A 13375-nucleotide genomic window follows, 5' to 3' on the forward strand; every position below is an offset into this window, starting at 1 on the left:
TAATGTACAAGGTATGAATGAAGCAACAAAATGCGATGGATGAAATATTAATTGATTTACAGTTTTATTAATATTTATTATGGATTAAAATTTGACTGTAGGATTCTTGTCCTGTACAAACGATGGATCTGAAGTTGTTATAGATGTTCCTGAATTTGAAGCCCAAACGTTCTCATTTCCACCGCCAGAAACAGATGGATTTCCAATGTGATTTTTTTTAAAGTATAAAATTATGTAAAAGCAATATCAGAAAAGAAAAGATGCAAAAATATCATTGGGCAATAGATATGTCATTTTTTCGTCTACTCGGTCAAAAATGCATGCACGCAATTAACAAAATTCAGCTTATATATTTTTGTGTTTATCAGCTCTTCTACTTGTACATGGACGTTTAAGGGGGAAGAAGGGTCAGGAATCATCATTCACGTTTTTAACATGACGTTTGAAGGATCCGACAGCCTAAGTGTTGATAATGATGCTGGTATTTTTTTAAAAATCTATTCTGAGAGAAAGAGAGGGAGAGAGAGACTACTTTACAATAACGATATAATATGTATTTTGTAATACTATTTGAGTTTCTCAAAAAAGTTTCGTTGTTTTAATGTGAATTTTTAAAAATTTTCAGTAAGCTTTGGGACACGAAGCACTTTCGAAGGACCGCTCACCGAAGCCTCAGGTTCTCAAAATCGGATATCAATTGATAGTTCCATGAAAGTCATATTGACAACAGACAACAACTTCAACAAAATGGAGAGGTTTACGGTATCAGTTATCAGCGGCAGGGATTCTGGTAAGAAATTATCAAGGTCATTGTAAAAGCTGGTTACAAGGAGGAGCTATTTTTGTGATCGGCTTCGGCCGATCACTATTTTGTCCATATGAGGCATCCGGCAAATGCTTCCACGTGCGCACACATTGCGCTTGCATTAGTAGTTCTTATCAAAACTTGAAGTTCGGTTTAGTACTAATATAACATTTTACTCAGTTTTATTTCAATTCATTTACCTTAAGAGAAGCAAACATACATAAAATACAGTTCGACTTGTTAATTCAAGAATGCACATTTTGTCTCACGCGTAAGAATTTCGATCGAAAGATTCATTCAGTAATGCAGTTGACCTTGATGAACTGACCTCAATTATAAGAAGATGCTCCATGAACTGACCTCGATCTATTGATGTTGCATAATAGTAGCTAGGAAGATGGTTTGATAAACAAGGTTACGTTATAATGTGACCTCAATAGCAAGTTCTAATGGCATTTAATGTTTTTCACCGGCATTAATAAAATTATTTTTATACAACTCTTTCTTTGTATAAGTGTTAATGCTCTTTGAAGAGCCCTATTCAGTATTCTGAAGACGAAGAAGAAGAAGATACATTAACATTTAGTAATTACGTTAAAAATATAAACCTAGACAAGGAGTTTACGAACGGCTTTCCCCAAATTTATTTCAAAGTAAAATTTGTTGACGGTTTATAATGATGAACTTATGGTGTACATATTCAATATATTCTATATTTTGTAAAAATACAGTACTCTTTAAATTATTTTACATATCAATAAATCATTATTGCCGATCATTCCTTTAAAAGGAATACTTGTTGTTCGTCTGTGTCTGTCGTCAGGCAGTGTGTAACGTGCATCGGGCAATTGTTGAATATTTTGGCTTTCAGTTTTTTTATAAATTTTCAAGCTTAACCAAACTTATTTCGATTTCTTCGAATATGCATTAGCGTTAATAGTTTAACATACACCTCTAGAACCGGAAAGGTTTCAGAGCAAAAAAAATGAGGAATAAAATGGTAGTGCAATCTTCTTCTTAATTGTGGGCGTTTATACATGTACCTGGGTCACATTTAAAGTACTTCACTACATCAAAAACTATTTGAGACAGTACGCCACATGATGGCTTTAATGGTTTGTTAAACTTGTTGTAACGATTATATTAGTTGAAAATCATCATAGCTCAGTGGTTAAACCATTAGTCGCGTGAACCGCAGATCATTACGAGGTCTTTTGCTCATATTTATTGAATACAATTTGTGAAAATAGTTTTTAACCTATTTTATTTCATTTTTATGTCTATAATCTTTAATATAATCTATTATAATCAAGTAATTTTTTGTTGATTTGAGAAATAATCTCAAGAGGTAGCTAATGAGCAACCGTAGGTCTAGGTAACAAAATTTTCTTAATTCGTCGGCTTAAGAAGACACATGCCCTGTCACGCTGAATCCTAAAAATAATTATGACTTCAAATCTTTTAATTATATTATTTGGCGAATGTTTACCCTATCATTCCCATCGCTTTGCAAGCGACAGACGAATAATGCTGAAGGTAATCCGAATATAGTCAGCCTTCGTTAGTAGATTTATCAATAACGATCAAAAGCCCTACAAGTCTCAATTGATATTTGGTCGTCATTGATGTATGTCGATCGACGATTAAGAAAGTTCAATATCAAGATGTTGACCAACTGAGGACTGCTAAAACAAACTGTCTGCCGGTGGTCAGTCGATGATCAAGTCTTGCTTGGCGAATTCTTCAACGTCTACCCTACACGACAAATCAGTCATCGACGATGAAAACAAACGAAAATACGTTTAACCCGAGATGAAAAAAGGGCCAGCTAAAAAATTATATGTTAAAATCGAACAGGAAAATGTGTACTGCTAATGAGTTGACGATTGTTACCTAAAAATCCCTTTTTAGACTAAAAAAGAGTCGATAGTTTGTTGTTTTCGAAAATGTGACTTTGATTTTAACATCAAATTTGCTGATAACTATTGGGAATGATAAAGTGAAAGACCCCTTTGTAAGAGGCGCCCTTTTTAGTCAACTTTAAAGACAGCGTCAAACACTGACATGTAGATTTATCTCAGAGAAATAAGAGTATGCTGTTGTATTTCTGTGTGTTCAATTAACAGACTTTACAGATATATCACGAAATACTGATATACTATGTGTGAAAATTTCAATGACCAAAACCTCGGTACAGTTGTATAAATTCACAATATGTGCTGCGACACTGTTTGAGTAAGTGCAGAGTACTCGAGCTCAAGTAAAGTAACCGGGAGAGAGAATAACACAACCCCCCAGAAAGTTCAAGGCTTGAACCATAACAGTCCGAAATAGTCCAGACCCTCCAGGAAACCCAATAGCACGCATAAACACAGAAAATATTTTTATTGATATGCGTAAAACATTACTCAATATCGACCTCTCCAAAGAAGACATATATACATATAGGTAATACCCCAAAGGAAAACCCAATAATGTAACAAACAGAAATGTTAGAATCATTTGTAACTTTAAAAATTGAAAAATTAAATTCAGAAGTGTACACAAAAAAAAAAGAACTAAAACAAAACATTTCAATATAACTAGCATGATCTAACTAAATATTGCCAAGGTTTAGTCCGATATCTTTCTGGGGCAACATGTGCAACGTCAATAAAATCTTTTCTGGACTAGTGTCGATCTTTCAATGACCTGAATCACATCGTCCAATGCGCGAGTCTGACAATTTAACGTATGGACATTCCCTAATTGACCATCTCCACTCAAACGTTGATGTTTATTTCATATGTACACAATTGTACGAATAATATTTGATGAAACTTTTGTATTCTTTTGTATGTACACCTGTACAAAAAATCAACTGGAAATAAAGACCCCTAGGTACTTGGCCTTAGTGGTAACACACAGCTCCAATAGAAGGAGCTGGCCGCTGAAAAATGTACCACCAAGGCAAAGTTTGGGTCAATTATTTCTATCCTATCAAGAGCCGCGTTATAACAAGAATGAAATTATTAACGTTAAAATAATCTATGATATAAAAATGTAATATTTTAATAATGCATACAGACAATGTCTGTAATAGGATCAATTTTACCCTTCGTAGACCCAGTTTGTTTTATCATAACAGTACTTAGACATTTTTGGCGTTGCGTATAACATTCATAAAACGCAATTCAATCAGTTACATTTATCATCATATCATATCAAAGCATGTTACAAAATATACATGTGGTATCGAGAAACATGCTGCCATAGTATCATGATGTTATTATTTAATGTACTTATAATGTAACATTTGTTAAAAAGCCTTGAGGTATTGAATTAGATATATGCAATGTTTAAATATTAAATAATTGTAACAAATGCAAAATATGAATTTATAACTTCTGAGAAACATTCATTAACAATTTGTGAACATACATAAAATTAAAGTTTCAAATATATTTGTAGGAACATGTCCTGGATCCAAGACCATTCAAGCTACCGACAGTTTCCAGACAATAACCTCGGCAAACTTTCCCGAATCATATGGAATGTAAGTGAGAGATAGAAAATTGTATTTGGTATTATGTCATCATACATATAATATACATATTGTTCAGAGTAAGATTCAATATCAAACGGTTATACGTTATAGACTAGCTGTTCAAAATTCATTATACAAATGATACCAGGATAACCCATTAAAGCTTGGAAACTTCCCATAGACTTTTAAATAATTACATGACATTTTTTTAGCTTTTACAGCGACCCTATATATTGTTGAAACAAAGTGTTGGCACTGTGTTGATTCTACTATTCAAAGCGCTATAAACAATTCCTAGTATACAATGTGTACATATGATAGCATCGTTAATATGCATTTAGTAATATTATATACTGTCTTATAAACAACATATCACCATTATTAAGTCTAAAATGTAAGATAAAACTTTTATATTTTGTGTTTAGAACACCCCCCCCCCCCCCCGTTGGAACATTTAATACGGGGTGGTAGAATATTCAAGTCTTTAATGTCATTAAAGTAAAAGGTGTCGGTTTGACATGCCTTGACACGAGGTATAAAAATTCTTCAGCTGAGGATGCTCTGGTATTTCGTACAAATACAGCTGATCTCAGTGTATTTTTTTAATGACAGTGCACTGCCATAACAGACGTTATATGCATGGTTTAGTCAAGTTGTTGAATCGTGTCTTCCACATTCAAACTGTCAAGTGAACTAAGTACTTTGCATTTAAGAATACTAAATGGAGATGTGTTTTAAATTAATATACCGACCCATTTTGTTTTGACATATTTGTAATCGATATCAATAATTTGTAAAGTATACTTAGTTGCATTTTGTTCAAATAACTTATAAACAAAACTTCAAAATAATGTTTAAACAATAATAGAAATATCATTGTATTCAATTTTCGAACCATTGGGACTCATTGTCTCTTTATCAGTGGTTAGAAAAAACAAATTCATTGTCTGAAAATCTTTTTTTTTTCAATTGTAGTTTCTCCCTCCCGGAATATTGACTTATTAGTTGGATTTTCTCTTTTTAAAGTCATGCTTCAACCTTACTATAACATATTTTTATGTAATTTATCACCAATATCCGTTTAAAATTATTTGTTTCAGAGTATTTCCCTTTCTCCTGAATATCTAGTTCTGTGCTAGGATCAAATAAGAAATATCTAACTTCACATTCTACGTACAATTATACCTTGTTACAGATAATTAGATGATACTGTTTTAGTTTAAAATGAATGAAATCAAATTCAAAGCACATCAAATTGATAATTAAACATCAAGTATACTTATATGGTACTCTTGCGTATTTTGTGTCCATTATTACCTTGTTTTGATGATTGAATTGGTTGATGAATTATAAATTTATATAAAATCAATATTATTCAGTTTAAAGGACTTATCGTCAATTCTAAAACATCAAATTTATGTGATTTAATATGCATTTTTCTTCCAATGCCCATTAGTAATTAGATTAAGGTATCCGACCCTCAATGTTAGAGTATATTCTTTATAAATGAAAAGAAAATTAATAATGGCATCCAAGCATATTTGGAAAGTTATTGCAAATTTGCTCTCGGTGAATATAATTGAAAAAAATATACAAGCTGAGATTAAATTTAAATAAGAAATTGTACATCTACATTGGTGGACCGTGGCTCAAACCCATTTACATATACGTAGTGGATCTCCATAGAGACTCGAATCCAAGCATTTTGTTAAATAACTGAGCGTAATATTAACACTAGAACAGTAAAATTTTGTCTATAAAAAAATTGATAGTTCAATTAAAAAAAAAAATCCAATTATTAAGAATTATCGAACGTGACTGAGGATCGGAGATCGAGAGATGAGATCGTGAGATTAGTATCATCATTTTTAATAATTTATTTTATCATTTAAAAGGTGACCGACCGAATCAAGCAGAACCATCTTAAATAAAGCTTGAACTTTGTGCGGTTGTGTTAGACAGCGTGTTTTTTTCATGGCTAGCCACTTAGCCATCAACAAAATTTGTATGGCTTTTTAGCTAAACCTTTGCAATGGCGCAAATTTTGCTTGAAACCAGCGTCATCCTGAATTTGTTTTGACGCATAAAAGTTGACAAGATTAGGATATAATGCAGGATGCACAAAACATTATAGAAATAGAAATAATTAAGTTAAATACTACCTTATCCTATCCTATCCTGCATTTCGTAGCCAATCAGATTTGAATATATGTTTACTAGTGATTTGCGAAACGAAATTTATGTAATTAGTTTCATTTGTAATACAAAGTACAACATTTATTGTATAAATGATAGATAGTGTGATAAATTCGCAAAACGGTGAAGAAAATTGATGCGCGCTACACTTTTGTTGATTCGGAAAAGCGTAAGTATGCAAATACTGTAAACAATTTATGTTACACAATACAGCGTGAAATTAAAATATAAATGATTTTTTTCATTTGTTTTATTTAAAGACCTTTACAGTTTAAATACTGAAGAATCCAATCGACGAACAATTCGACATATAAATTGTAGACGAATAAAAAAACCGGACGCCATGTATGTGTGTGTGTGACTTTTAACATTTCTTATTTCTTCAATGTCTGATCACAAAGACGTATATATGTACCCACAAATAAACTGAATAATTATGAAGTATAAGCTAACTTTAAACGCGAATACATTTATACTTTAACAATAAATCCGCATCATATAAGAATAAATGCAATATTTATAATGATTCATGAAGTAAAGAATGAAACTGAAAAAATAAGTTCTACTTAGCCTAATTTTGTTTAGTTGTAATTACAAATAATTGAACTGTTTTTGTGCTATGCCAAACGTTCATGTAAACCATGAGTTAAATAGATTAAATCGCGCTTTTTGTTGCTTTCCAAACAAGAAACACAAAAGAAAAGAAAAACAAAGCGTGATTAAGATCATTATCATTATTATTATTAAAGTTAAAATCTTAAGTCAAACACATCATTCTACTGTTCCTTATTTATAACAATAATAGTTAAGAATTTACATATATCGTTTACTTATAGTCAACAAATGGTGCGAAGCGTAATGTATGCGTAAAAAGTGAAATGCCTCAACAGGTATAAGTGTGATCGACTAAAGTAAAATACAAACACTGTAACAAAAGCCAAAATATTAGCACCCCACCCCCTCCAAGAAAAAGACAACAAATACGGAAGAGATATTCTTTGCTCGCTACTTGATTTTGTTTTCCCTTGGACTGAAATGTCACACTTTCATTGGTTTAAACATAGCAGGTGATTGCCTCATATATCTCTATATTTGTTCGGTGAGAAATAATATTAGGCAATATGGCCGTCATTTGCCGACGCTTCGCTTACTCATTTCGACACGTCATAGTATTTAATACTAACCCGCATGCCATAAGTTCTTATACTATTTGGAGTAGTTGCCCTTTGAAATTCTTTAAAATGAGAGTAGTTGCCCTTCGAATATTGACGTCAAATTGTTCTGTCTGGAGCAAAACAAAATGGCAGCGTCGAAATTTGCTCAAATCTGTGCGGAAATGGAGAAAACATATAAAATTGAAAAGCCACAAAACATTGTAAGTAAACATGGGTTAAGCAAATATTTTTAAAGAGTATTTTAAAGGTGAGATTGAAAATTTTAAAGAGTTTAAATGAGTTAAATTGAACGAGATGTTAGGCATCTTGTACATGGTTTTGCGTAGGTCATCGTTATTTGTGATTAAATATATCGCTTGATAGTCCTCGGGAAAACAAAACACTTATTTGGTTAGTTACTGACTCACTACGGAAATATATTGGGTTGATCATTCTCATAGACGGCTCGGTTTCGCCTCGCCATCTATGAGATCGATCAACCCAATATATTTCCGTAGTGAGTCAGTAACTACAATGTAACTAATAAGTAATAGTATCAATATATCATAGAATTATGCTAGCACTTTTTTAATCGTTTTACAGAGAAGGAGACTGTGACGTCACAATAACAGCTGACGAAGGAATGGTTATTGTTTTCTCTTTCCCCTGTCTTATCATCGATCGATATCGGGATTTCTGTTTTGACTACTTGACTTTGTCTACAGGTACAAGTATAAAATCCTTTTTGGATGATTTGGTTCTACGAAAACTCATTTTTATATTAATTAATTTTTATGAAATGCAATAAAAATTGCACGATACATTTGTATTTTCAAGATCAGCCCCTAACTACGTAAGCTTTCGATCTCAAATTCTTTGATTTATTACTTGTCACCAATTTATAACATTTGATATCAATTTTAAGCTTGGAATTTCGGGAGTACGTGATATTTTACGATGTAGTGAAGTTGGAAATTCGATATATTGATTAGTTAGAGCTTCAAAAATAACTATTATTATCAGAATTGTGTAAATCAAATGGTTTGATTAAAGCAAGGATTAAAATGTTTTCATTATCTTTAACCATATTCTACATTAAAGGCTCAATTTTTATGTAAGTAGATTTAGAAATGATTCGTGTCTTGTAACAATACCTACTCAAATGGGATAAGGGAACTTAATTTTGCATTAGAGTACAGTTTCCCAGTTGACAGTTACAACAACTAAAAACACATTTGGCCTAAAAGCTCTAATCGGTATTGAAGCATCCTCAATTAATTAGGATTTAATGTTGCTCAAATCAGGATCCAACATTTGGTAGGGGCATTTTATAACATAGGTATATATATAGAGAGAAAATCCTGGAAACTATCGTTCTAAAATTACTATAAAAACCCAAGAGGACTCAAAGTTGAATAGAATCAACCTCAGGGAATAAAGATTTAACTCGGTCCAAAGCATCCCATTTTCAGGGTTTGGGTGGGGCCTCAGTGTTTTCCCAAAGTTTTACTTTGGAATATATAGATAAAACACTGAAAAAATATTATTCTTAAAATCGCGCACAAACACAAATATCTGAAAATTGTATGGAATCATTCTCAGGTAGTGTAGATTAAAATACGTCCAATTAATGAATCCATGGGTTAGTGTGGTACCTGAATGGGAAAGGAGATGAAATTTTACTTTCGAATATATTGAAAAAAAATCTTCAAATCTTTCACAAAAAAACTAAACAACAAAACCAAATTAATATGTAATTTCAGAATATGTTGATACGCTAAAGACAAACTTCTTTTAACATTACTAGTGACATTTCTAGACATGATATATTAGATATAAATAGAATGTATAAATCCATACCATATTTTCAACTGTGCAGTGTGTTACATGTACTATCAGCCAATAAAGATTTTCCACTGTTTCATAAAAACCACCAAAAATCGTATAAAATAATGAAACGCATACATTCTTCTTTGAACGACAAAATCATGTTTCCCAAATAACTTTATAATGATCCATAAAAAATGTTGGTGTAGCATTCCACCTAGGCTTTGGTTGGTTATTGTTGCTCAGATGAAAGATTTTGTCCCTGCGCCACCTGTGCTGGTTTGATTATAATCAAAAATTAACATATGCAAATTATTATTACCCGCTTGCATAAGAATCAGAAATTATTTATACACTTAAGTATAGTACTTATTTTATTTGAAGTTGACGATCAAGAATAAATCCTAGGTTATAAAATGGTTGATGTATCATTCTGCATTATGTAAAAAAAAAACCCACACATGTTATACTAATATTAATGGGGAACAAGACGTTGCAATGTAAAATTAATTGTCAATGTTTTTTGGGGTTTTTTTTTGTTGGGGGGGGGGGGGGTTACAAGTGTTCCCCTTCTCTAATATTATGATTATTTTTTTATATTTTCATTTTTCTGCAATAAATAATATATTCGATGGCATTTCTTTTCGCGTCATTAAAAAATTCTAAGAACAGAAATAAGTTTTTAAATTATTTACAGCATTAACTTTTTAACATAGAAATATTATAATTTTATGAAAATATTGCTAAAATTAAAACTTCAAAGTTTTGAGTTTTTTATTCTAAATTTTAACAAAATGTAATGGCACATAAATTATACCCAGTGATTTAAAAAAAAAATATTATTCAATATTAAATATACTTTATAATATAAAATAATATCATGACAACTTTCTTGGCATTGAAGGTAGATAATGAAATACGAATCACACACATATATCTGGAATTATGACTATTTGTGACAGTTTCTGTTTTGAACCGTCAAAAAAGTAGTCAATTGTTATACCCCCGAAAACGAAGTTGGGAAGGGTGGTACATGTATATAGGAAACACTTTGTCTGTTCGTCTGTCTTTCCTTCCGTCCGTCTGTCCGTCTGTGCAAAATGTGTGTCCGGTCCATATCTTTCTTATTGAGACACATTGAAAGTTCCTACTTCATACTAATATTGCTTATGACCAGAAGGTGTGTCATGACCTTGAACCAAGTTCAATTTCGCAAGATCAAGGTCACTTGCAGGAAGAGTGCAAAATTCGTGCCAGGTCCATATCTTTCCAATAGAGAAACACTGGAAGTTCCTACTTCACTCACAGATTGCTTTTGAGCTTATGGTGTGACGAGACATTGAACTTAGATCATTCGGGCAAGTTCAAGGTCACTGGCAGGAAAAATGCAAAATTCTTGTCAGGTCCATATCTTTTTAATGGATAAACAATGGAAATTATAATTTTCTTTTAAATTAACAGTTGTTTTTGGATAGAACATGGACGGTTAGCTAGATAGCATCCATTATTTGATATATCATAAAAAATATCTGAGTTATGATTTTTTTCTTAGCGGGGATTATCATTTGTGAGCTTGTTCACAGTACCTCTAGTTAAGATTTATTCATCAACGTGAAGTGAATGATCATTGCAATGAACTAATGATTATATTAACCACTTAAAAATTTGTACATTAATATTTATGAAATTAGAAATGTTAAATTTCCCCAACTTTTGTACTTTTATTTAGGACATTATACTTTATACAACTGGTCAAAATATATTACCCTATAAAAAAGAGGAATGTTTGGGTTTTGGACAACACACAACAAAATAAAGATTTTTTTCTTTACATAAATAAAGATTATATAAATGATTCAAACAACTTGATGTTCATAATAGTCATTGCATTTTACGACGTCATATATCTCCAATATATTCATGTATAAAGAATTTTTTAAAGTTTGTCCACTAGTAGCTAATAATCGTCTATCCTCTACAGAAAAGGAAACGTATTATACATGCCTTCCGTTCCGAAATGCAATCAACAGCCAAACAACGGGAAATAATCTTCGTATCAAATTTAAATCGAATGACAGCGGTGATTTACAAAAAGAGTTGGGATTTGCTGTAACTTTCAAGCAAAAAGGTATTAAAATGAAAAAAAAATAACCTTGATTTACTGACCAATTACCATAAAGAGTATCAGATAAATCAATTTTGAATTATCAAATCATTATTAAACAGCTGAACAACAATCTTGTTTTTAATGATGAATTTTAACTTACTTAAACTCCTGCGTGCAGCCATTGAAGAGTGCAAACAGAATGTCACAGGAACAGAGTCGGGTGTATGTGACATCAACGCAGTATGTATCAACACAGATGGATCGTTTGAATGCGAATGCAAGGACGGATTTACAGGAAGTGGCTTTGCGTGCATAGGTATAAGCAAACATTTTATACAATTGCAGTTGACAGTAGTTTTAATATGAAATACCTCAGACCATTTATAATATGTATTTTACCGTGTCACTAAAGTGAGAATTTTTTTTGTGCTTTGTTTGTCAAAACTAGAGCATTCCCAACTTCCTTATTGGAAATCGGCAATATAACAAAGACAACATTTATGTAAAGCAGCTTTCTGATGAGAGAAACTGAAATATTAAAATCATGAATCTCCTCCCCGAAACTGTCATATAATTTCTCAAAAACTATAAATAACGATAACTTTTTAAAAAACGCATGCTATTTTATTTGCCAATTTTGCAGATTTTTTGTTTATTATAAAATAATAGTCGAGAAAGATAAACTCGAGACAAAAAGAAAAGTAGTTGATATGTAAAAGAAGCAGGTAAAAAGATAACCAATTTCTTCGCCATATATTTCTCATCAATCTAATTCTAAACGTTAACAATTTTCAAGTAACATACATGTCATCATTATTTCTGTTAAAGCATCGACTACCATGTCAAGAAAGAAGATACTGCTGCCCCTGTACCTAGTCTGGTCCCTGGGGACAACTGTCAACGGAGCAATGCTCTTGATTCTGCTGTACAAAATGGCCGCTGCACGGAATAGCGACATTTGGTAACCATTTGGTAACCATGGAAAGCAATTGTCCATCTATCAGATTAATAAAATGTTGATAAATTTCTGGTTTATTTCTCTTCATCTATTTGGATCTAAATACTACAACCACACATAGACACATTCACACTCAAATAAATGTTAGTTCTATAAAGGGCGATCTTACATTTGTATAACAATGAAATCCGCGTAAAATTTTAAAAATGTGGTTGTTTTACCAAAATGTTCGTTCCATGAGTCGTATTCAACTTTTGCAAAACGAGGAGTACTGTTTGATTTTGTAATGAGTTCTATGGATTTTGTCGGCTGAATGAAAAATAAGACTTTGAAAAGAAAATAAACAAGTTTAATTTGAATACGAATAATACTAAACAAAACAAATTAATATTCTCACCCCCCCCTTTCACTCCATTCTCATTCGAAAATGACTTCCATAATATAATTCAATTAAACAAGTAAACAAATAGCTGATACTATTCCAAACTTGAAAGTGTTTTTCATCACAGTGCGTCTGAAATAAAATGGTATGAAACTGAAAAAAATGTTTTTTTAGAATCTGTATCAACCAATAAAACGCTGATTGAAAAATTACTCAAACATTGTCAAAGTTCAATATTTAAAAAAAAACAACATAAAAATACATGAACTTTAAATTACAGCTTTGCATAAAGAAAAATTAAATTGTGACAACAGTCACTTTAATACTGATAACCTCACTTTGAAAAGGAAGCCAGTCACGTAATACATCAAGAACAATATGCTACTGTGACGCCACTGCGCTAGTCACACTGCCTGTATC

At 31.7% G+C, this 13375-nt stretch overlaps 1 protein-coding gene and 1 long non-coding RNA gene across 2 annotated transcripts in view; both read left to right on the forward strand.

Moving 5' to 3' along the window:
- The window catches only part of LOC117683776 (protein tolkin-like), a 78192-nt gene extending 69654 nt beyond the window's left edge, over positions 1-8538 (forward strand). The window contains exons 8-13 of the mRNA XM_066072660.1: positions 102-207; positions 369-481; positions 626-790; positions 4256-4340; positions 8285-8406; positions 8519-8538. Of these exons, the coding sequence (XP_065928732.1) occupies positions 102-207; positions 369-481; positions 626-790; positions 4256-4340; positions 8285-8406; positions 8519-8538 (611 nt within the window). The remainder of the gene's footprint in view (positions 1-101; positions 208-368; positions 482-625; positions 791-4255; positions 4341-8284; positions 8407-8518) is intronic.
- Positions 8539-11487: 2949 nt separating this feature from the next.
- Positions 11488-12641, forward strand: LOC136272303 (uncharacterized). The gene is made up of 3 exons (XR_010710272.1): positions 11488-11636; positions 11794-11931; positions 12444-12641. It is a non-coding gene; the product is annotated as an uncharacterized lncRNA (long non-coding RNA).
- The last annotated feature ends 734 nt before the right edge of the window (positions 12642-13375 follow it).

Source organism: Magallana gigas, chromosome 10 (assembly GCF_963853765.1).
Source record: "Magallana gigas chromosome 10, xbMagGiga1.1, whole genome shotgun sequence".
In the NCBI taxonomy this organism is placed as follows: domain Eukaryota; kingdom Metazoa; phylum Mollusca; class Bivalvia; order Ostreida; family Ostreidae; genus Magallana; species Magallana gigas.